This window comes from Squalius cephalus (genome assembly GCF_949319135.1).
Source record: "Squalius cephalus genome assembly, chromosome: 18".
Taxonomy (NCBI): domain Eukaryota; kingdom Metazoa; phylum Chordata; class Actinopteri; order Cypriniformes; family Leuciscidae; genus Squalius; species Squalius cephalus.
This window is the reverse complement of record NC_137139.1, coordinates 21,196,550-21,222,377: the sequence shown is the minus strand read 5'-3', so window position 1 is coordinate 21,222,377 and position 25,828 is coordinate 21,196,550. Positions and strand designations below refer to the sequence as shown.

The window sequence follows — 25,828 nt, the reverse complement described above, 5'->3', positions numbered from 1 at the left end:
ATTGTTTATAAAAACGTAAACTATATTATCGCCTAGGTCTATAAAGTTGTGTGTATATATATATAAGTTTATATAAAGAGAGAGAGCGAGAGATCAAACTTAATCATACTGTATTCTCACATAAAGCGATACTATAGCAAATGTCAACTGCTTGATTGTTTTTATCGTCTCAAAATGTAAACTTAATTATCCCTCAGACTCAGCTGTCATCTACTAAATGCGACTATAATGCATTAAGATATTATAGACATTAACGTCGTGATCTTTTTGTAAAGCTGCCTTGAAACATTGTGTATTCTAAGCGCTAAAATTGCCTTGCTTTTACCAAAGACTGTCTAACGACTTTATTTTTCACATTCATTACCTACACGTACGCACAGTTACGTATTGGTAAAAAATACAATCAAAACACACTAACGTAGTCTTTGAACAATACAGGTGTGATCGAACTCATTATTATAATGGTGTTTTTGTATGGTTGTATAGCCTGTATTGATGTTCAGGCTGGAGTTTACGAGCATAGCACTAGACCTCACTATCGTAAGAAATTACTTTGCGAGTCGAGGAGGGCAGGCACTAGCATGAGAGAACCTACCTACATATAAGATTTGAGTAAATAATTTATTCATCTAGGAACAAGCGCTTTGTTGTCTCTACGGCAGCCTTTTGTTCAAATGACTGTCCATTTACCTTTGAATTGTGGCAATAACGGTCGCCCTTTGAACGGGAACTAAATTAAAACACGCTCATGCTCATTTATTGTGAGCAACATTAAAGGAGAAATTGTTTTCTGATATACAGGAGAGTAATACAGCTATATATACATTTATAAAATTAAAATAATAAATGGTACCCCCCGAAGTGATTTGTGAACGGTGACTCTCAAAGCTCAGGTCAGTGCGGCAGAGGTACTTATTGAAGATGGGGGACGGGAGAATGAATAAGCAGTGTGAATAGGTTTGTAAAATGGCGACGGAGATTGTGTGAGAACTGGTGTGTCAGACAGCTGCTCACCTAGAGCACCCATTTGAATGCCTATTGTTTATTACTCATTTTCATACTTTGCTTACCAAACGTGTTGTTTTATCCCTTAGTTGTGTAATGATTGACAGCAAATTTATGTGTAGTATATTTACATTAAGTTTATATAAGCACTATATATCAAGGTTTTTAAAGGGACGCAAGTTCATCAAACATGTCCAGAAGAGGTATAGAGCAGATCAAGACATCATAATGAGGTTTCAAGCCTGAATGATTTGACAGAATTATGACATTTGACTGATTTCTGGCATTTGTATACATCTTAATGGTGCAATAACACTGAAGGAAAAGAAGAGGCTATGTTGGTTATTTTGCAATGATGTGTTGCGCCAGAAACAGTCATAATAATTGGATGTAGACTATTCAAATGAAGGGAGGTATTACTAGTCTGGCATATGGTTAGGCTAATGCTACTCATACAGTGGTACATCTTTGTGTGGTGATGAAGAAGGCAGGCTGTTTTTATTTGAATCTACTTATTTATATATTGCACAAATGACTGGTGCACAGGTTTGTTTTCACTCATTCTTTTGCGCAATCAAATCTGCCCTTTGCGGATTATCTGTATGCATAATGGTTGTTCATATCAGCATAATTGACTGCATGTATCATGCAATTATTTTGTGTTGGCTATTAGTTAATACCTTTTTTCCCACCTTTTTTTTAAGGTATGGACGTGTGGAGAGTGTCAAGGTCCTCCCAAAACGTGGATCGGAGGGTGGAGTGGCAGCTTTTGTGGATTTTGTGGACATTAAGAGTGCTCAGAAAGCTCATAATTCTGTCAACAAGATGGGAGACAGGGACCTACGCACTGATTACAATGAGCCAGGAACTATTCCCAGTGCAGCTCGAGGCCTGGATGATAGCCTGTCCATAGCCACTCGTGGGCGAGATGTTTCAGGGTTCACAAGGGGGGCGGGGGGCCCTGTGTATGTGCCCCCTGTGTCACTCCACAGCAGAGAGGGACGCTTTGAACGCAGACTAGACGGGTAAGTGGACATAGTTTTTCTGAAGGCAGGGGGACCATTCGTTTCTTGTAACTCATCTCTCCCTCCCAATTATTTCCGTCATTAATTGGGCTAATTTATTGTTTTGGGGGGCGGGGGACATATGGGAAATTAAGTGAACACACTGGAGGGTAGTGATTTGGGCATCACGCTTTGATGGTTGAGGTCTGTCATCGCTCACCGTGTAAAGATGAGCCAGTTTTGAAGTTTGTCAATGCATGGTGAACATGCATCGAAATTCATAATCATTATGTAGAGCTTAGCGTGCCTCTGCATGGGGATTCTCTCAGAGTTGGATATCGCTTGCGAAGAGAATCCAGGGCATGTTTCGGATATCAAAATATTTCGGGATTTCTGGAAGCGAGAGCGCATCCGTGACCGCAGCCTTACCTGGAATTGCCCTATTCTGGAGTACTGTACCGCCCAAGGTGGATTAATGTCTTACTTCATGTTTTTTACTCTGTTGTTGTAACACGATTACGGTGTTGATCAATTAAGACCCATTGATTGGTAATTGGATTAATGAAATGGGTGGTTTAGGATCAGTTCTTTCCCTTCGATGATCTGGAACGCTCTGGATAATGTTCTGTGGATTCTTAATCGCACTGGATTAATATTACCCAATGACAAGGATATTCTATCACTACAAATTCTTTTCTCTTTTTTTTCGGGATTATTTGTGGTGTTAGGGTTTTGCTGTTAATTACATGGGAGACTTCTGCCATTGATCAACATGGTAGAATGTGACAGAAACACAGTGAGCAAATCTCTTTGTTTATTCATTACTTATTTATAGACCATTTAAGTTCATTTTTGCTTTTTTTCCTAAACGCTGAAGAAAAAAATAATGGATTTAAAATAGTTAATGGTCTACTCTCCTGAAGAATTAACTGATTTTTGGATCCATAAAGTAAAGCATGGAGGTATTGCTGTTGTGGGGTTGAAGACTTCTCGCTTTGGATGTGAAATATCCCAGTGGATTACAAATCCCCATAAAGGATCTGGAACTACAGCAGACTGTGGATACACTATAGCTAAGATGAAAGTCGCTTTTTCCTAATGGACTATTCCAATGCCAATGGATTATTGATCTCTTTTTCCAAACATCAATGAAGATTCCATTGGGATTTGTAAAACATTGATCGAACACCCATGTTTTCTGAGTTGACTTGGATTATTAACATCACAGTGGTTAGAACACTGTTATCTTGTTCTGATGGGATATCTGGAAAGTGTTGTTTTCAATCGTAAGGAGGTGGCGGGATAAGATTCAAACAATTTTTTTTTATCTGCACTGAAGAGGGATTTAAAGTCTCAGAGGCATCATGTAGAACAATTTTACATTTTCATATTTTTAAAAATCCACAGAGACATTTTGTTTCAAAGGACTAATGAAAATGAAGAACAGAAGTAATGCTGTATGAAGAACCAAATTATGGATTTATTATGTTTTTGGACTTCTTTCTCCAGCCTGTTTTTGATCTGATGGGGATCTTTGCACTGAATCTGAGTTGGACATTCTACCTCCTGACTTTTACCTCCATATGCTTTTCCCATATCGATATTTTTTTTTTTTTAAGTGCATGGATTTTTTTTTTTTTTTTGGCCGAACTATTCTGTTGGATCCTCAAAGATAAGGATTACTTCGTTGGTTTTTTTCTTACCATTTTTTCATTCTACATTTTTAACCCCCTTTTTTGCTCACAAAGTCTCTGTCTCCCTAAATTGTATTTGGAATTGTAGGTCGGGTTACCGCTGTCTGAAAAGGTTGGTATGTTCTGCCCTGTGTATATTAGCTGTTCTCTAACCCCTAGTTTGATCCCCTGTCTTTTTTCCATCTCCCACTAACAGATGTAGCTGTTAAACAGGCTGTTTTTAGTAGCTTGTTGGCATTTGCAGATTTTTACCTCACTTTGCTGTCCCTTTCCTGATTCTCACTCTCTTTCACACTCCCTGGCTTTTTGCCTCTCTGCTTTACCTACGTGAATAATTTGAATAGTGTTTGAGGCATGTCATGAAAAATAAAAGGTTCAAATGACTTTAAAGATACAGCAAAGCTGACCAAACACATTACAGCTCTATGGAAATGGAGGAGATGGCAAATGAGCTGTGGAGTGTTGTGATGCAATGTTTCACCACTGTTTGTCAGTTCTTGTGGAAATTACAGGAGTGGACTATATGTATTGTAAAGGTTGATCACAGTCAAGTTACACAGCTGGCTTTCACTAAACCAAAGCATCTTTTTCTAATAGAAACCAAACCAATTAACTAGGTCAGATTTGTTGCTACATGCTCACTATCACTCACTGTCAATGACTAACAAATACTTATTCTGGAGAAGCTGTATCTCAAGCTTTAAATTTAACAGTTATTATTTAAACCTTTTAGTGATTGGAAATGACAGAATTCACTTGCATTATAAATAGCTAATATATTAATGCATAAATGTATGTTGCTTGGCAACCTTACAGTTATTAATGGTCAGTGTTTTTTTTTTTCTTCTGAAGAACAAATGTAATGCTGTATGAAGAACCACATTATTATTATTATTAATAATAAATGTAACTATTGGTGGCTTTGTTGTGAGGTTAAGGGGAACTTAGGCAAAATGTGTCTTCTTGTGCCTAAGAAAACTACACTTGTAATAGACTACCTCTCATGGATTATTGCATATTAATATTTTCTTTCACACACTGAAGACTTTTGAAGTTTGAAAAAGTAAATGAAATGATCACTTTTATTTGTAATCTAAAAATTGTTACTAAGGTACTGAAAAACCTACAGTAGTCGGTTAGCGTAATTTAAAACAGTTATAAAATTAACAGAATTCACCAGTCTAAAAATGTAATTATCTGTTACTGCTTATTTCCCAGTAGTTTGAAAATATCTCTAGCTATTTGACTTGAGATAGGTTTCGGAATGGTTGCAGTTATGTTTTAATAGTTTTAAAGGGCTACTAAAAGTACAATCTTCAGGCATTTCAAAATGGCTATTAAAGTGAAGCTAGCATAGAGCTTAGCGTATCATAGCATCCCCTTCACTCATTTCCCTTTTTCCCTTTCTTTAGGGTTTATGTTCCTCTTTAAAAAAAAAAAAAAAAAAAACAACATGTTTTAGATTCACTCTCCACATGAAACATTATTCTACAGCATGACCAGATCAAATGTTGGGCCGTATTATTGCAAAAGACCTTTATTCCAAAATAATGAGTTTTTATAACCCGTGGCTTTGATTTTATTCTTTGAGAATGATTTCATTTTATTCATTAAACTCCATTCTTGTTAGTTAATTAAAAAAATCACAAACTGAAGCAGTAATATGCAGTCATGCTATCACAGGAGGGAAATATAGAATTTGTTATCAAAACACATATTTGCTTCATTATTTTCATGGCAATACAGAATAAATTAACTGCATCTCTAATTGGTCAAAAAAATCAAACTTCGTTTTTTAGGTAGGGTAATGAATATGCATTTTCTCACTAAATAGACAAAAACAGTAGTTTTATGCATAAAAAAGAAATCAAGTTCACTTCTATCTAAGAAATTGTAAACTGCCAATGTAAAATAAATGAATCTCTGGCTTTTTTCCCCTCTACCCTGTGTAACTTGGAATGTGACTGACCATGGCATGCATGACTTTTGTCATGCATATTTTTCTTCCCTTTTGTTTTCAATATAGATTCAGTATGATTTCAAAAATGCAAAAAGAGCCCCCCCCCCCCAAAAAAAAAATTTCAAGTTGTCCTGACCTGGTATCAATGTTTGGATTGAATGCTATGTTAAAAGGAAAAATCTGAGACAGCATCTTTCCAACATGCACCTGCAGTCTATGTTTTGATTAAATCACTTCTTCAACGCATGTCACTTGATTCGTATACCTGTCAGGGATGAAAATAACATTCATTTCATTCTTTCCATTTTTCTTTGCCATCCTCCATCCCTTTCCTTGTCATGTAGGGCTGCGGACAGTCGGGAGCGATCTTACGATCACAGTTCCTATGGACACCATGAGCGTAGCAGCAGCAGCAACACCAGTAGTTTCGATCGCCAACGTCACTATGAGACTGATTATTACAGAGACTCTAGGGACCGGGCCCTCAGTGGAGCCAGCGGGAGTGCCAGTTCTGCCAGTGGCAGCATTGGAGGCGGCTCATCAGTAGCCAGTGTAGGTGTCGCGGGGAGCGTTGCAGGAAGCAGCAGTGCTGCTGGAAGCAGTAGCAGCACTGCCGGAGTGGGAAGTGGCGGCTCTACACCGGGAGGCATTGTCTACTATGGTTCACGAAGCCGGAGCCCTAGTCGTTTTGAGACTACAGAGACTCGCTATGAGCCCCGTGCCCGTGAAGCTTTCACACTCGCCAGTGTGGTCCATCGGGATTTATACAGGGAAGAAAGAGGTAGACGAGGAGATAGGACATACCACCACAGTCGCAGTCGATCGCCACACTCTTCACACAATCCATCACCACAGAGGCTGGCGAGTCAGGCAGCGCGGCCGGCACGCTCCCGCAGTGGCTCAGGATCCCGCAGTCGTTCCTCCAGCTCTGACTCCGTCAGCAGCACCAGCAGTAGTGGCAGTGGCAGGTAAGTGCTGTGATGCATCTTGGTGCATCCCATTAGCATATCTATGGCAGTAAATTTGCATGATGAAAAATATTTGTCAGAGCTCAACAACAACAAAAATGTTCTTCTTTTTTTCATACATTTTTATTTGCCTGCCAATGTTTTCAAAGGCAAAAGAATCATACATTTTTATTTTTTACCAATCTATTTAGGGCCCAAGCACAGATGGTGCGAGGACCCTCTTGGAATTGCTCTGTTTATTTTTTATACACATTTTATTATAATATTAAAGAACTAATTTTTCATTAAATGCAAACCTCTACGGACACACTGAAGCTCGAGTTGCCATTGGCTAGTAGTAGGGGTGTTGAAATTAATCGTTGCGATTAAACCGCAATGCGGACGTGGACGGTTCTGCATCGATGCAGTAATAGACCATAATCGACCATAAAAGACCAGAAGCACGCGTGAGTGTGTGTGCGCGCATATGTGCGAGGCCGCGAGCGAGTGCGTATGTGTGTTCACCCGAGTGTGTGTGTGTACGAGGCTGCGTGTGTAAGCGCAAGTCGATTGCGAGTGTTATTGTAATTTAAGTACACCTGACAGTTTCATGCGCTCTTAGTATTTACTAGTGTTTGTTCTAAATGGTCCTGTCATCTGCTGTTTAGATTCAAGTTGTGTTTGATGTTTGCTACATTCAGGAAGTGTATTTTCTTGGAGCAGATAAAACAAAAAAGGAGTTCATATAGCTATCTGACTGCTTGTATTCATTGATGAAAATGTAGGCATGTGCAGTAATATTGAAAAGTGAGGATACAACGCATCTTGATGCATCGTAATATCGAATCGAATCGGTGACATGATAATCGTAATCAAATTGAATCATGAGACGAGTGAACACCCCTATTGGCTAGGAATTATTTTTATTTTACTCGCAGATTTTTTTACATGGAATGCAAGAACAATGCAAATAAAAAAATTCTACATAAATATATTATGAAATATACATTTCAAACACTATTGAAGACAAGTAAACAGTCTGTAATAATATAAGAACAAATGATCAAACTACAAGCAATAGCACAAATAAACACAATAGAACAACGATACAAATTAAATAAACAGGTTTTTCAGGTAAATCTAACACTTCTTGAATACAGATTAGGTAGATACTTTCACTTAAAGGGGTCATCGGATGCCCATTTTCCACAAGTTGGTATGATTCTTTGGGGTCTTTGTGTAAAGTTTGTAACGTACTTTGGTTAAAATTCTTCAATGGTTGTGTAAAACAACACCCTTTTTACCTCTTCAAACAGCTCTGTTCACAGCGACCCGTTTCGGTGCATTTCTCTTTAAATGATAATGAGCAACTGCTCACCCCACCCCTCTCTTCCATGGGGGGTGTCTACACAAGACACGTAAAGTGCTGCCTTGGTAATCTGCCTAGCAGAAAGTATACAAATGTCTGAGGGAGGAAATATGCTAATACGGGACAGTCCGAGAGTATGAGCAATATGACATCATATTGCTCAGAAAATCCAAACGGCTTGATTATTGAGAGTGTTTAGGCTATTTGAGGATTAAAACAAATAAGTGAATGGATTTTTTTCATTGTATGGTGGTTGTGTCCACACACCACAAAGACACATTTATATGCAAACACCATTTAAAAGTGAATTTTGCATCTTATGACCCCTTTAAGACATAACCAACTATGTTTACTTGGATACTTGCCAAGACACGCATTTTGAGTAAAATGATCTGTTCAAGCACAAGAAGAAGTGAAATTGAGCTCAATTCAGTAATTGCGTGCTGTCAGATGCTCGCTTCGGATGTACGAGTTATTTTCTAGTCTTCTTGCACTTGAATATTTCAATTGGCAAGGCTTAAAAACATGTGCAAATGATATGCAGCACATCAGCACTGATCGGGACAGTGTCCATTCTTTTCACGCGGTATGTGACGTGTAAGCCTCCCTCTTTCTCATGTTGAGTGCACATATATGTGAGAGAGTGTGACAGAGGGTGTTCTCAGCCAAGCGACAGTTCGTAAAGCTCAGCAGGCAATAGTATTATCTGCGCTGAACGTATTTTTTGCTTCTTACTCAATCACAAGCAATTTTTTTTTTAGTTGCCCAGCATGAAATTTGGTCGCATATGTGAGTGATTTAGTTGCATTTTAGAGGGCTGAAATGTTAAGGGCCCTACACACCGGGACGAATATCGGCGCGCGTTATTCGCCAGCGTTTTTCAACACGTTTTTTGTGTTCACACCCAAGCGATTTTCGCTGACGATGAGCCGAGTGAACATGCAAATTCATTCCCTGACATTAGATGGCGCTTAATGCCAAAAAAATGCTGGCCAAAAAGAAAAAAAAGATGGCGCTTAATGTAAAACAGAAACCACTCCATAACAGTTCTCTTTTATCAAGATTTTTGTAGTCGCTGTCGCGTTTGTCATATAGTTCTTTATGTTCCGACACCAACGAGACCAGCAGCTCTACAATCATCTTGCCTTGCATCTTCCTCGTCTTATTTCTTCCCGGCAGTGTAGACGCTACTTGGTGTATATCTTCTTCGCCGTTAGGTTTGTGTGCATGGCAAGACCGTTTTGTGTTTGAGCGCCCCCAAGTTGTGTTTTACTGTAACTTCAGAAGCTCCAGACACGTGAACAGAAGCGCCAATCTCATTGGTCGGATAGTTTTTGACGCGGCGCGTCAAACCAAAAAAACGAACCCGAGGCGTTTTTAAAAAAATGACGCTTTTACGCGTGGCGTTTTTCGCGCCGGTGTGCACACTCACATTGGCGCCCTTTGTTTAGTCACGAGGCGTTAAACGTTGGCGAATATCGCGCGTGAAATTCGTCCCGGTGTGAACAGGCCTTTAGGCTACATAAATTCATGAACACAATTTGCTGGAAAACGATGGCATATGATGCAAAACATTGTTTTGTAGTTTACATTATAAATGATGCTTTAAAGACTATCACAAGTCATTTTTGTAATTTCCACAAAACCTGATCTGTTAGCCAGTTAGATAACATCTGTCTGACGAATCAGCAGAATTTGCAACAGCAATGTAGATTACATCACGGAAATTCAAACATTTAAGTTTGCAAGGCATAAAATGGATGTAAAATATCAAAGAATATAACATTTCAGTGGCTAAGGCCAAGTTCTGTAAACTGGCCCAAAATTCCTTCATGTGGGTCATCTTTATTATTGAGCCTTGTTTCTTTTGAAGATTATGCACTAAATTCTTCAGTGAGTGCAGTGTGCATTTTCAATGTTAAAATACTTTGTCCTAAATTAATACGCCTAGACAAGAAAGCAATTCATATGTTGTGGCTCCATGGCACTATCAAACATAGTTTTTTCATTTGTTTGCACATCTCGTTTAAGCATCTCAACTTTGGCTTAAACCAACAGCGTGAGTTTGAGTCAGGACTATTTGCTTGGTTGATGTAGGTCTGAGAAATCTGTTTGGAAAGTGGGACAGAAATGACATTACTTAGTCATTCAGTCATTCTTCTGTTGTCATTCAGCTTTCATCATTATTTATCACCTAGTCAGGCTTTTCAGTTTATTTTATTTTATTTTATTTTATTTTTTTAAATATGCTTGACTTGTTGTCTAGCTTTTGTATTACATTTTCACAGGATGTCGGTCCTGGAGTGCCGCTGTCCTGCAGAGTTAAGCTCCAACCCTGATTTAAAAAAAATACTCACCTCTCTGTATCTTTAGCAGAAGTGGTCTTAGGGAGATACGGGGGTCCAAGGCTCTACCATTGGAGAAAAGTCTAACAGCTAACTTGGATCACGTGTGCTTTGATAACCAATCACATTACAGCCTTGACTCCATTGAATTTTGTTTAGAGCTGTGCGACATTCAATCACTGTTTGTGGTTACCATAGAAATTAATGAGATAGGATGTAAACGGAATCATACCTGTTGTGCAATTGTCCATGATTTCTCTTATAAAACAGCATTTTTTTCAGTGTAAACTCTAAAAATAGATCAATCTAATATTAATGTTTAATTTGATGACTCAAATTCTTAATTATTGATTACTAACTTTTTATTTACCTTTAACCCCTTTTGTTTTACTACATTGATTATTGAGTACATTGATTGTGTTGTACTTCAATCAATTGACCTTTCGCCGAGCCCCGCCCCCCTTAGTTACTGTTGCTACGTCCGACAAACAAATGGTCAAACACGACCAGCGCGACAGATTGCCATGACGGAAAGAGGTATACCCGTGCGTGTCAGTGACCTTTTTTGGAGCAATACCTCCGCGATATCCTCCAGATTGAGGCAAAAAGGGTTACAGTATGCAGTGGAGGGATATATTATAATATAAAAATACGCAATGAAGGAGACACGACTACTATCTACGTCTCTATCGAGGCTAATGCTTAACGTTACCGGTGTTAATACACATCATTTGTGATTATGACAAAGAACAAGGAAACAAGTGTTTAAAAGCATTGTAAGACACTTACTGTTGTGTTTTTGTGTGAAAGAAAAAACTGTCTCTGAAAATAAATGTGCTGTCAGCAATAATTTCTTATGTGTGTTTTTTCGCATAACACGACTAAAATTGTAAATGCTGCAAAACACATGGGAGTTATATTCCCGATGCTGTAGTTTATTTGATCAGTCACAGTATATCATTAATCAAGCTTAATTTGACTTCAACTACAATTAGGCAGGTGAACTGAAAGCTTTTACAATCTTTTAGCTATAACTTAGGCCTATATCATTGACAAAAGTATGTGGTGCATTTTATTCCAAAAATGATTTTCTTTCTCAAATTCATGCTTCAAGTTGACAAAGCACAATAAACGAAATCACACAATAACTGTTTAACCAGACATAGCCTTAATTTGCATCTAAATAACTTTCATTGATTGTCTTTCATAATGCACTTACCATAATATTTATTAGGGGGACAACAGATCACAAAAATCGCGGTTGAGACCATAATATTTATTAGTGGGGCAACGGATCATAAAACTCGCGGTTCAGACAATATTATGTTTTTTGAGTTACAGATAGGAGTTTTTCAGATCAGAAAAACAAAACAAAAAAAACTTTAAGTAACTTAGCCATCGATACCACAGCCAGCAGACGTATTTATGCTTCGTAATGTTCGACACATTTAACTGGGATTGGGGGCCGTCCACACTGTTTTATCCATTGTAGGCACCGCTCACGTTGTGTTTTCGGCTTTGGGAATGGAAAGAACACAACTCCTCCAGACAATCTCTCGGGGTATGTAGTGTCCGATTTACAAACGCCATGGCGCACGCTTCACCATCTTGCTAATGTTTGTCGGACCTGCTCACATAGTAACGGTTGCTATGATGTGTGATTGGACAATGGCCGTTTTGGGGGAGGGGCCGGCGAAAGGTCAATTGAATTGGAAACCCCTCAACCACACAGATCTTCTTAACTATTAAAATATTTATAACTAGTGCAGCCATTTGGATTATGGATAATTGGATAATTATTTTTGATTTTGTTTTGGGGGGGTTTGTTTATCTGAGCCATTTCTGCTGATTGAATGCCGTAAACTGCAACACAACTTGAAAAAGTTGAAGAGAGGCAATCATTTTTATGGGAACTGTATTTTCTCTCATTCCTGACCAAGTTGCAGATTTGGCTTCGAGCACTTTGAGTCGGCATATTGGGATGCCCTGGAGCAGATGCGCGTGTAGGCCATAACAGCTCTGGCCAAGAGCCGCTTTTCCACCGTCGGGCCGAACGGTTCTCATTGCGTAAACGTTCCATTCCGCACCGATCCGGGCCAGCTGGTATGATTGCAGTTTCATTTTCCACTGTGGGGCTGAGAGCGGCCGCTCTTTGGAATGTAATATAACGCGTCAGTCGTTGCCTTGGTAAAGGTTTACTGATGATATGAGATGTAAATAGCGTAAATGTACTAAAATAATAGTAAATTTACTTCACTCAAATTGCATGCTTAACAAGCTACAGAGAAACTGGTTGCCAAGCAACAGACAAGTGACAAATCCTGAATGGCGACGTCACTTCACGGATTCTACCAGCTTGCTAACCGTGCTGCTGAGAATTCCGGGCCGAGAACGGTTTGTAATCGTGCACCGTACCAGGCACCAGTGGAAACACAACTGGAACCATCCCTAACCATTCTAAGAACTGTTCGGCCCGACAGTGGAAAAGCAGCTAAGCTTTGCCCCCAGCAGGTTTTAGATTATAACTTTATCTTTGTGGGATTCTTTTTTTATCCTTGAATTTTAAAGGGGACCTATAATGCAAAAATCAAAAAGTGTTTGAACTGATGTGTGTCCACAGTGTGTGTAAACAACCAGCCTATAATGGTAAAAATCCACCCACTCCTTTTTTTCTTTTTTCTTTCTTTTTTTTTTTTTTTTAAATAATCCCCATAAATCATAAACAGTCTCTCCAAACGAGCGGTTCCAAATTTTCCCTACTCTTAGGTGAGCCCATGACGATCTGCCCTCTTAGCATATACACCACACTGAGTGAGCCGCAGCAGTCCGCCATTTTTGTTTCCTCTCTGTTGCAGCTGGAGACATAGTCTGCACCAAAAAAAACATCACAAATATTCTGTTATTGGATGTACCAACAAACATAAGAGTCTCCATAGACTCCCGGCATCTGAGCCACTGAGGACACTGTGGTTGAATTTAATTTATGTAGGAAATGTGGCAAAGAAAGTTGTTAGTGTTTTATATTTGGACAAATCATTTTATGCCGGACTACTTCACAAACAAAGGTCAGTTCAACACTGGATTTGCACAAAAGTTGTTTCTGAAAGATTTGTAGATTAACATGACTTTACATGCTAGTCAATGAGTTGAATCAACTTAACTCCGCAACAACTTCATAAATTTATCCACTAACCATTCAGAAACGTCCAGTTGCATTCTAAAAGTCTCTCCATCAGGCTGAACATTTTGGCTGCGTGACATTCTCCAGTTTTACTGTTGACAACAAAGGCCCCGCCCTCTTCTGGAAAGGGGGCTGGGAGCAGTAGCTCATTTGCATTTAAAGGGACACACACAGAAACAATGTGTTTTTGCTTATGCCCATATAGGGGCAAATTTGACAAGCTATAATGATCTGTGGGGTATTTTGAGCTGAAACTTCGCAGACACAATCTGGGGACACCAGATACTATATTAAATCTTGTGAAAAGGGGCATAACAGGTCCCCTTTATAATGTAGAGCTCTCTGAAATGTTTCAGCACAAAGAGTTGTTGTGACTAATATATCAAAGGGAATGCATTTAGTTTAACCCCTCTAAAAATGTAACCCCTCCAAAAATTTCCTTTTTAACCAAACCTGTAAGACAGAAGCCTTTGTGTTATGTAAATGTATTAATACAATAATGAATCCAATACAATTTTTAAATGTTTGGTCCAAAAAATCTTGGTTGTTGTAAAAATGTACGTCATAAAAGCAGCCTTGTGAATTGTTTGCATGTTATCACCAAGCAGGTGGGTAAAGTTCATAAATTTCTTGGCTTACCCCTCTGTGTTATAGACATGCATATCCAGGAAGTAGCCTATGTCTGTTGAAATAGTGACAAACAAACATGTAGATGCGGTGCAAAGTAAATCATTTCCAGCTATCGGAAGTAATTGGAAACCATTTTTTTAAACAACAATGACATCATACTTGAGTGTTCCAAATGTCAAGAAAGGTGTCCATATCATTTTCAGTATTTTTAGCTGCACTGTTTACCAATGACAAGCCCAATGTTAAAGGGTCACGAAGATCTAAAGGCCTGTTCACACCGAGACAATTTTTTTGTGTGATAAACATTTTAATTTGAAATAATTTCAGACCAACACAAACAATTACATGCTTTCATATCGACAGATTTTTCGAAGCGACAGTAAATAGGAGAAGATGGAATCCAGAACCGGCTCTCTTGTCACTTTACTGTTCACTATTTGGCGTTGTTTGATAAACACCATCGTGAATACCAAAATCTGAATGGCTGTTTGACTTCCTTTCTTCTCCATGACAAGCAAGCGTACCACAGCCCTTGTGTATCACTGTACCTTTTGTTATTTCTTTTGCTTTGGTCTGTACAGACAAATTTGTGCCGAACATATGTCTTGACTCTTGATGTCAGAAAACCTTAAAATATTAGATGTTAAGATGTTGACTGACCTAGTTGACGTTGCATACTTTCACCCTTTGATGCTGACTGGACTAGACTAGCTACAGGCAGTCGGTCAGACATCAATGACTGATAATTCAGAAAACTTTGTGTTCAAGATCCATTTTGATTTACAGTTGGCCTGTGGCTTTAGGACATCACTACAGACTTTCATTTGTAATGAGATGTGGGAAAATCAGTAGAGATTGGTGCAGCCAAAGCAATTAATATAAATATCCAGTATTTAACAAGTGTTGTTTGTTGAGATTTTTCTAAGCATGCACCACAAAACCATTTTGTGTCATTTTTCTGCAAATTATAGGGTGGGCGTCCATAGGAATTAAGTGCTGTCATATATTTATTTTTGTTTTGTTTTAGAAACTCATCTTTATGTGACTTAAATGTTTTGATTGTTTGTTAACAAACATTTTGAGGGTGCCTTTTTAAACCAGTGTACTTGTATAATTCAGTTTTTATGACATTCATGGCATTTGTAAAACAAAACAAAATTATTTAAACATTCATTTCCTTTTTTTTTTTGAATGCAGAGTTTGTTCTTTTGTAAATAAGGGCCAATGTGCATAAAAACCAAAAAATCAAGCGTATTGCTTTCCTATATGCTAGGTGTATTGTATGCTTTTTGAGGAGAAAAGGCTGTTGGGGAATTTTAAGAAACAACAGCTGATGTATTTTCACACTGCCCACTTGAACTCCCCCCACCCCCGTGAGATCCAGTTGGAACTGGAAATTTCTAGCCACTGCTGGATCCCTGCCCACTCCCACAGGCCAGCCCCTATCAGCCACACTTCTGAGAGGGAGAGTGAGAGGGAGTGAGAAAAGAGGGCAGTGCAAAGATGTAAACAGACAAAAGGAAAGCCATGTATAAATCATAGTGGGGAAAGAAGTATCCACTGTAATGTCAAAATGTCAGGTTTAGGCAGTCAAGGTAGTATTTGAAATGTATTAAGTGTAATGAAAGAAAGATGAATTTGCAAATACATGTATTTATTTATTTATTTATTTATTATTATTATTATTATTATTATTATTATGATTAATAACTATATACTTGAGTGGTTGGTTCTTTTTGTTCAAGCAAATGTTTTATTAATTTTTTTTAATTAATGTTTGTAGTTTTAGCTTTTTATGCAATCATTGTTTGCTTGCACAGTTGTTTGGCTCTTGTCAGTGGCTATTTGATGAGATTAAGAGAAATAAAGGAGTGTCACAGTTGTTTCACTATTTGAAACTTGGATAAGCTAGAGTGTTGTAGATATTTTCAGTCACTGACAGACAGTTTCTTTTTCCTTTTTTTTTGTTGTTGTTGCAATAGTGCCTCTCTGAGGTGGGAAAATAAACTGCATGAAAAACTGGAATTTGTAAATTCTCTTAAAGGAACCATTCTGAGCATGTTTGTGTTCTCTTACAGTAGTGATTCCAGCAGTAGCTCCAGTGATCGATCTCCAGCTCGATCTGTTCAGTCAGCAGCTGTACCTGCCCCTTCTGCTCAACCTCTACCTTCACTGGACAAAGATGAACCTCGCAAAAGTTTTGGTATCAAAGTGCAGAACCTCCCTGTGCGCTCAACAGGTGAGGCTTTTATGAGTTTGTCAAATTAAGTAAAATGAAGACATGCAACTTTTCAAAAAGCAAAGCAAAAACCGTATTGCCCAACAAATTTAAGGATTATTTTGCAACATGAGACAGTGTTACTAAGCAGTACTAAGAGAATTAATATAATTATGCTCTTTCTATCAATTTTAGATACAAGCCTGAAGGACGGCCTTTTCCATGAATTTAAGAAACATGGCAAAGTCACATCAGTTCAGATCCATGGTGCCTCTGAGGAACGATATGGATTAGTCTTTTTTCGCCAGCAAGAAGACCAAGAAAAAGCTCTAAGTGCATCTAAAGGGAAGCTGTTTTTTGGCATGCAAATTGATGTCACTGCTTGGCATGGCCCAGGTTGGTTTCTTGCATTTAGTGCACAATTCTTTGTTGTTATTAAAAGGTTTAATAGTAGCATTGGGCCTAACATTGTTCTCTAATCTGTCGCTGAATAGAAACCGAGAGTGAGAATGAGTTCCGGCCTTTGGATGAACGTATTGATGAGTTTCACCCCAAAGCAACAAGGACATTATTCATAGGAAATCTAGAGAAAACCACAACCTATCATGACCTGCTGAATATATTTCAGCGTTTTGGAGAGATTGTTGTAAGTAGCATTTTGAAAATGTGTTTTAAAAATTGTGCAAGTTTAAAAAATATATATTGTTGACTGTATTGTCAACACTGCTTATGTATGTACTGTTTTTTTTTAAACCAGGATATCGATATAAAAAAGGTAAATGGTTCCCCACAATATGCCTTTCTCCAGTATTGTGACATAGCAAGTGTCTGCAAAGCAATTAAGAAAATGGATGGTGAATACCTTGGTAACAACAGGTTAAAGGTGAGGATGGGATCAGATTAATCAAGTGATTCAAAATGTGGTTGTCTAAAGTTAATTTTTTTGCTACGTACAATTAACAGTCAATCTTCATTTAGTAGAATATTTTTAGAGAAGAAAAGAGTATTATACAATTATATTACAATTCTACTCATTAGAACTAAAACCGATAGATTACACAGGACATATTGGTTGACTAAATGGGTTTTCTTTCCTGCAGCTTGGTTTTGGCAAGAGTATGCCTACTACATGTGTATGGTTGGACGGCTTGTCCTCCAGTATTACCGAACAGTATCTAACAAGGCACTTTTGTCGTTACGGACATGTTGTAAAGGTATTCATCCTGTGCATGATTTAAAGTTTCTGTATTTTTCTTAAACTCATACTCTGTACACAATTTCAATAGAATAAATGCATTAAAATTTGATGTTTACTTAATTTCTATATATTACATTTTTCTTTTTTTTTCTTTTTTAGGTTGTGTTTGACCGACTGAAAGGAATGGCCCTTATCTTATATAATAATATAGAGTATGCGCAGGCCGCTGTCAAGGAAACAAAGGGTTGGAAAATTGGAGGAAATAAAATAAAGGTCTGTATTATAATATGAATTTTACCACTGCACTTCAGAGTGACTTGACAAACTCACTAATTGTTTGTCTAGCATTGATAATTAAATTTGTTTGTAGGTTGACTTTGCCAACCAGGAAAGCCAGATGGCTTTCTACCGTTCAATGCAGGCATCTGGACAAGACATAAGAGATTTCTATGAAATCATATCTGAACGAAGGTGAGATGTTGTATGTTAACACCTCTTTCATTGTGTAGAATCAAAGTGCCTTTATATCCTTTTATATTTAATAATTTATTTTTATTTTTGCAGAGATGAGCGCCGGCCGCCATATCATGAGTTCACAGCTGAGCGGGCATACTATGAGAATGTGCGTACCCCAGGTTCCTACACAGAGGATCCACGCCGAAAATATCCTGCCAGAAGTCGAGAGTTTTATTCAGAATGGGATCCTTACCAGGGAGATTACTATGATCCACGATACTATGATGACCCCCGTGAATACAGGGATTATAGAGACCCATATGAGCAGGATATTCGAAAGTACAGCTACTTACAAAGAGAACGTGAGAGGGAAAGAGAGAGGTTTGAAACGGATCATGAACGCGACCATGGTCGACGGACAATTGAACACAATCAAAGCCCATCCCATCCACGTCGTCCCGCTAGCCCTGCTGCCTCCCCATCCCTTTCTGAACGTCCTCCCAGTGACTCTGAACATCATGTTTACAGCCGCTCATCTGAGCGAAGTGGCAGCTGCAGCTCACTTTCTCCTCCACGATTTGAAAAGCCAGATAAAATTCGTTTGGAGAGACACAATAGGAGTGATAAATCAGAGAAAGACAAATCAGTCTTTGAGGCAGATCGTGGAAATGGAGGAGAAAAAGAAAGACGTGCTGGACGTAAGGAAAAAGGAGACAAGGACAGGATTGAGAAGCAGAAGTTGAGGAAATCAAAACTTGCATCCCCCACTGTTCCATCATCAGAGACAGACCTTGAACTTGACAGGGACACTAGCCCAGAAGCTAGCTTAACTTTGCGAGGTAAAGCCAGTAAATCATTTGTCAAAGACTACTCTGGAAAAGGAAAACTTGATCTGCCACCTTGTGTTGTACAGCTGACAAGAGTAAAGGAGAAGGAAGGGAAATTAATAGATAGTATCCTCAGTGAGAAACAAAAAACAAAGGTTGGGAGTGATCCTGTTCGGTCTCCAACCACCCCACCCTCAGTTGATCACAAGAGTATGCCTTTCCGCATAGACACTCAGGCTAGAGATTTCTTTAAGCATGGAAAACATCTCAAGGAGAAGGGCTTGGCTAGTCAAGTTGAGGTTGTGGATAAAGAGGGCAAGGTGAAAAACAAAAAATACTTCAAAACTGATCTTCAATTTGACACTAGCTCTTCTGTGGATGCTGACCGATTGGCTGCACGAAAGAGGCGCTTTGAAGAAACATCTGGAAAGGCTGATAATTTGAGGAGGATAAGTCAGGAGGAGGATGAAGGCAAGTTAAGGAGATTTATTGATGAACCTTTGCTGAAAGACATTGATTTTGATAAAAAGTTGCTAAGAAAAGAAGCACACAAGAGAGAACAAAAAATGAAGCCAGAGAGGATGGTTACTGTTAGTACTCTAAACGAAGAGCTAGACACTGTAATGTCAGTAGGCCTCAGTCTAGACCTTCAGGCCCGACTTGGTGAACCAATTGAGGAGGCAATAGATTCCTTTGATAGTCTTGATCAAAAGATAGGTTCTTTTGGAGTTAATAGTCAACCAAGTTTCAGTCTTGCTGTCTCTGATGATGGAAGTGTAGATATGGAATTTGCTAGAGACCAAGAACAGCAGCACTTAACTAGCTACAACATACTCTCCTCAAGGCTGGAAAGAGATTCTGAAAGTAAAGAAAGTTTGGTCTCGGACATTGATCACTCGCAGAGTTGCAGAAAACAAATGGAGCAGAACCGTTGTCTACAGCAACAATTGCTAGACTGTGATAAATCTGATAAAACTGAAAGCACACCCAGCACTGATGCAGAAGACTTTGAGCATCGAAGTCTTGTGCATGAGCTAGGAAAACCACCTCAAGATGTAACTGGAGATTCACCACCCACTAAGCGAAAGAAGTTAGGAGCATTTGAATTTGATTTTGGCACTAAAAGAGAGCGAGATTATCAGAGGTTTAGACGGATAAATGATGAACCTGAAAGGAGACTTGCTTCACTTCCAGGGACACCCTTTTCTGAGGAGGAGAGAAATGCATCACAATTGCTGGACAAAGAGCCAGATTCACCATTGGCAATGGACAAAAATTGCTTGCATTTTGATGCATCAAAATACAATATTGGCAACACAGAGCACCAAGGACTTTTGCCACATGCAGAGATTTTGAAAGTGAAAGCATCAGTGACAGAAGAGGAGTTCTGTTGGGAGAGCAATATTAGGCAGGCCACATTGACAGGAGAAATGAGCTTCCCTACCAGTTTTGTTAAACGAGAAAGTATCCGAAAACGCCCTGAATGTGAATTGGAGCCTGGGGAGGTTCAGTCAGACTCTGATGAAGAAAGTGAAAGTAGGCACCTTTCACTAAAGCTAAACTCTTTCAAAAGTGAGCATGAGGAGAAGCTTTCAGATGTAAAGTCTTCTGAGTCTCTTGAAAAGAATAAGTTCTATGAATTTGCATTGGATAAGACTATAACGCCAGACACCAAAGCTCTACTCGAGCGTGCTAAGTCACTGTCTTCATCTAGGGAAGAAAACTGGTCTTTCCTTGGTCATGACTCAAAATTCAAAAGCTTTCGAAATAGCACAGACAAGGAGAAGTCTGAACCCACTCCAAGACCTATTCCTTCTTGGTACATGAAAAAAAAGAAAATTCGCTCTGATTCTGATGGAAAGTTAGATGCTAAAAAAGAAGATGCCAAGCCTGACGAACAAGAACGACAAGAGCTCTTTGCTTCACGCTTTCTTCATAGCTCTATCTTTGAACAGGACTCGAGGCGACTTCAACACCTTGAGCGGAAAAATAGCGACCCTGAAGTTAGAGTTTGGAGAGAGAGTATTACAAATGATTCCCAAGGGGAACAAGCTGGGGCAGGAGGAACAGACCTCTCTCAAGAACCAAGAGTACTTTTTCATAGCCGCTTCTTAGAACTTCAACAAAGAGATAAGAACCAACAGCTGCCCATTTCAGAAAGAGTTAGTGTAAATGATCAGATGGAGGAGGAGAAGACACTGGATGAAGAGTTTGGGCCATCCCCCAATGTATCTGAAATTTCCCAAGAGTTGTCAGTAAGTCATATCCCAGCTACAACATCACCAATGTCTCTCTCTAAAGTTTCAGAGACTTCTGTGCAGCATGATAAGCCAGTTTTGCCCTCTACATTAATAAACCTAGATGGTCAAGCAGTTGTGAATGAGTGGCCTGAAGATGCTCCAAAAGATAATTCTCTATTAATTAACCTAAAGGAGGAGAACACAGCTGTTGCAGTGAGTACTACACCTCCTGAACCCATGATAAAGGAAGATGTGACTGTCAAAGAACCTAATGAAAAGCTGTGTGAGTCCAAAAGAACTGTAAGCCCAATTGTTGAACAGGATATTGATGTCAAACCTCCTACTCCTGGTGCATCTTTAAGTAATGTTGAGCCAGAATGTGATCATTTTCCGGCATCTTCTCCATCGTTTCCAAAGCCCAGTCAAGCTCAAGAGATTGCTGAGCTTTCAGAAATAAAAATGGAACCTGCTAATACTTATCTTCACAAGGTTGCATCCCCACTAGATGTGGAGCTGCCAGACACAGAACCTGAGATTGAACTGGTGCAGACACCACGTAAACAACCTAAAAGTAAAAAGGTGAAAACTGTCTCACCAGCATCAACACCGATTCCTCAAGTTGCTAATGAGAAACCAGCTACACGAAAGAGTGAACGCATTGATAGAGAAAAGCTAAAAAGATCTTCATCCCCCAGAGGAGACTCCACAAAACTCATTGCTGACTCCAGAAACTCTACGAAATCTCCTGTTCATGCTACAGATTCAGAGCAGGGCCATGAATCAAACACAAACCATGGCAGAACACGACAGCGACGGAATGTACGATCTGTCTATGCAACACCCCTTGAGGATGAAGCTCCACAATCAGGAAAAGAGATTACAGAACCTCCCCGTGTCACCCGTAAGCGCTGTAGTGATAAGGAGGCTGGAACACAGCATATGGTAACCACACTTGGTAGAAGAGGTCGTCCACCCAAGACTCGTAGAAGAGGTGATGAAATGTCTCCAGTTAAGGGAGATCATACCAAAAATTCTGAGAGTGAAGACTCTGAAAATAAAGAGTCAGCATGTAGTGGAGAAATATCAAAAGCAGCAGAGGCATGGCGCTCTCCACGATCTCAAAAAGGGCAGTCTTCACCAATAAGAGCAGGACAAAGCAGAAAAACATTGAAATTGGACAAAGTGCCAGGTAGCCCAGAATCCATTCAGTCAGACAAAGCAGGGGTTGATGTGTCACCTGCCCTCGATCACCAAGCTGAATCCAAAGATGAAACTTCAATGCAAGTTGGACAGTTGTCACAAGAAACCAAACAACATAACATATCTAAAAGAGAAAATGAATTTGCACATTCTGATAAGGATAAAACAACTGATGCTGACATAGAAATCACTCCTGTAGAAAAAACACAGCCATTAGATAAGAAAATCAGGGCATCAAGGCCAACAAGAAACACCAAAACAATGCCTGAAGATAAGCCTGTCAACGTTATCAATCTGACTGTGGATGCAGCTAAGAATGCCCTTCATTCAGGTGAGGACAAAGCTGTAAGTTTAGAAGGGTCTTTGAAAACCAAAGCCCCACAGTTAGTAAAAGAAGAGTCAAACATCCCAGTTTACCACAAAGAGGAAGATGTGCATAATACTGATGAAAAGGACGAGTCTCTTTCAGAAATGGAGCCTCCTACTGATCCTGTGGCTGCCTTGCTTGCCCGTCAAATGGAACTGGAAAGGGCAGTGGAGAATATTTCAAAACTTACTGATGAACAGCTTCCAGCACCTTACAAAGAACCTTGTACTGAACCACCAACCCTAACACCACCTGTTATAGTACAACCTGCAGATGATACAGAGGTAGAAAAGCCTGCCAATCCAGCAAGTGAAACTGAACTAGCAGCTGCAATTGATTCCATTACTGCTGAGGATGTATCTGGTGATGCAGATGGATTCTCTGCTCCAACAACATACACAGCTCTCCTTCCCACACCAGAGACACTTGTTCTGCCTGTATCAGGTGAGGTTATTGAACCTGAGGCAAACTCGACTGTAAAGACTATTGTACAGTCTGAACAAGATAGTGTTAAAGTTCCAGATTCAAAATCTTATCGAACATGTAAAACAGATACTTCATTCACGGAATCTCCATTATCAGAGGCAGCCAAAAAAGGAGGAAGAGCACGGCCAAAAACTCCAAAGAAATCCAGAGGTCGGAAGGTTTCTTTGAACAGAAAATTAGATATGGCTGAGGATGCAGTGCTGAAACCTGAATCCACTACAGTCAAACTTCCAGAGTCTATCCCAGAAGAGATTAAAACTGCCAACCCTAAGGCAGCGACATCAGCAGCTGCAGCAGCTGTAGTCACTGTTGCTGCTGCATGCAAACATGAAGCTACATCTACAGTGATTTTGGACACACCAAAAGAGGCAGAACAGCCTGCTGTCGACCAGCCTGAACCTCAAGAATCTGCCTTCCACTCTGGAAATAACAGTCCTTCTTATTCAAGGACACAACAGCTATCTCCTGAGCCAGTAGCATCTACCCTTACTTCTACAGCCTGCCTGAATTCACCTACATCCTCTAAGACTCCTCTCTCACCCCCTGAGTGGAACACCAGAACAGAGGAGAAGGGAATTATCCCTAAACCTAAAGTTAAAGTGTCTTTGTCTACACCAGGAGTTGGGGGACCTCCAGCAAATCCTCCCATGCCTCCTGACACAAAGGCCTCTGATATTGACCCAAGTTCCAGCACATTGCGAAAGATTCTAATGGAACCGAAGTATGTCTCTGCTTCAAATAGCAATGCAGTCCCAGGTATGCAGTTCACAACCACATTAGCAGATCCACGGATGTCTAATAATGAAAATTCAGTTGAGGCTGTGCTGCCTTTAAAGACCTCTCTACCTGAAGATAGACCTAGCCCTATAACTCAACTTGTACCTTGTACAGCACCACCACAACCACCTCTTCTGCAACAATGTGGTACTCCACAGATCTTAAAAGAGAAACTGGCTATAACTTCCACCGCTACTTCAGTCATTAGTCGGATCCCTATGCCCTTTGATTTCGAGGACACTCCTCGGATCTCTTTAAGCAACCGTAGCTCTGGAATGTCCATACCGAAGCAGAAGTATTGTACAGGCTTGAATGAAAATAGCAAGTATCATGGACTTAACCCCTCTGAGGATGGCGGAAGTGTTGGGCGCCCTGTTGTTGAAAGCACACATTGTAACACAGGGTCAAGTAGTGGTTTGAGGGTCAATACATCCGAGGGTGTGGTAGTGTTGAGTTATTCTGGACAAAAGACAGAGGGACCACAGCGGATCATTGCTAAAATAAGTCAAATCCCACCAGCCAGTGCAGTTGATATTGAGTTTCAGCAGTCTGTTACAAAATCACAGATAAAACAAGAACCACCATCTCACCCATCTACACCAAAAGGATCACAGACACCTACGGGTTATGGACATGCAGGGGTAGTATTAGCTGGCCAAACCTTTAGTGCTCAGCCTGTTATTTCCTCGATTAATCAGGAATGTCCTAGCTCTGAAAAATCTGAACCATCCTACCACACTGGTCAACATGGAGGTTCTGTGAAAACCTTCCAACAGTCCACAAGCCATCCTCAACTTCTGAGGTATAGCCAGTCAATTACACAGCAGCAGCATTTTAAGAAAAATGGAGTAACTGAAACCATTTCAATGAAAACTGATATAAAACCATCACAGAACTTCAATGTTAAACCAGTTTTAAGCCCACACCATCCATCTTTGGTAGGCAATCACATTTTAAGTTCAAGTGCTCCACATGAAAGAGTGGTCTCACAACCCAAGCAAGATTCACATTCTCCAAGGTCGTCAGGCCATTCCACGTCACCCTTTCCAAAAGTTTGCCCTCCTAGCAGCTCAGTTGTTTTGGGACCAGCTGGCCCTATATCTCAGTATGTGTCAAATATACACCATGCTGAGCAATCAGTGATAATGCCCCCTCATAGCGTCACCCAGTCTATGCCCATAGGTCATTTGTCCCAAGGAGATGTCAGAGCCAGTACGGCATCGTTATCTGGAATAGGTTATGGAATCCGTTCAGAAAACCTCTTATCGCCTCGATCTGCACCTCCACAACGTTCCACGACTCCTCAACCTGCAGTGATCAGAGATGTTGTGCTGAAGTCACATGCAGGTTTATCTGGTGGTGGCCAGGTTGAGACAAGCAATGATGATATGTTGAATCTCCCACAAGGACTTCGTAGAGCTTCTGCACCACAGTTACAACCAGAAAGCATAGTAATGCAGCCTGAATTCAAAGGTCTGCATCACAGGGCATTGCGTCTAGACCAGTATGCCAGAGATGTGCGTCTACTTGTGCACCAGCATTTAACTGACCATCCAGGTGTTGTAGAAAATCGCCAAACTCGAACACCAGAGACAATGCAGTCATCTTCACACATATCATCTACTTCTTCTAAAGCTTCCCCTGTGGTAAAAAATGCTCCACAAATTGTGAGGGATGCACCAAAAGCAATGGAGCTGAAGATGACACCCTCCCCTCACTCAGACAGCAGGATAATAGGGCACACCCCTGGCTCTGTGATGGTATCTTCTCAAGGAGTTCAATTGATTCATACTGGAAATCCAAACTCCATGTCTGAATACTACAGAGAAATGCGTGGCTTCCATTCTCAGTATCCAAGTCATTCAGTAATTGGAATTAATTTGGCTAATCGTGGAATTGCTGCATCTCAGGTGAGAGTTTGTTT

General features: G+C 39.8%; 1 protein-coding gene across 4 annotated transcripts in view; it reads left to right on the top strand.

Moving 5' to 3' along the window:
* spen (spen family transcriptional repressor) overlaps positions 1-25,828 on the top strand; it is a 34,985-nt gene that overhangs the window by 2,349 nt on the left and 6,808 nt on the right. The window contains exons 2-11 of one of the 4 annotated variants that reach the window (XM_079850318.1): positions 1,710-2,030; positions 6,008-6,631; positions 16,217-16,374; positions 16,549-16,749; positions 16,848-16,999; positions 17,111-17,236; positions 17,454-17,567; positions 17,711-17,824; positions 17,922-18,022; positions 18,116-25,814. In XM_079850318.1, the coding sequence (XP_079706444.1) occupies positions 1,710-2,030; positions 6,008-6,631; positions 16,217-16,374; positions 16,549-16,749; positions 16,848-16,999; positions 17,111-17,236; positions 17,454-17,567; positions 17,711-17,824; positions 17,922-18,022; positions 18,116-25,814 (9,610 nt within the window). Of the gene's footprint in view, positions 1-1,709; positions 3,816-6,007; positions 6,632-16,213; positions 16,375-16,548; positions 16,750-16,847; positions 17,000-17,110; positions 17,237-17,453; positions 17,568-17,710; positions 17,825-17,921; positions 18,023-18,115; positions 25,815-25,828 lie in introns of those variants that run through there. The other 3 variants (XM_079850317.1, XM_079850319.1, XM_079850320.1) reach the window with 3 other exon arrangements.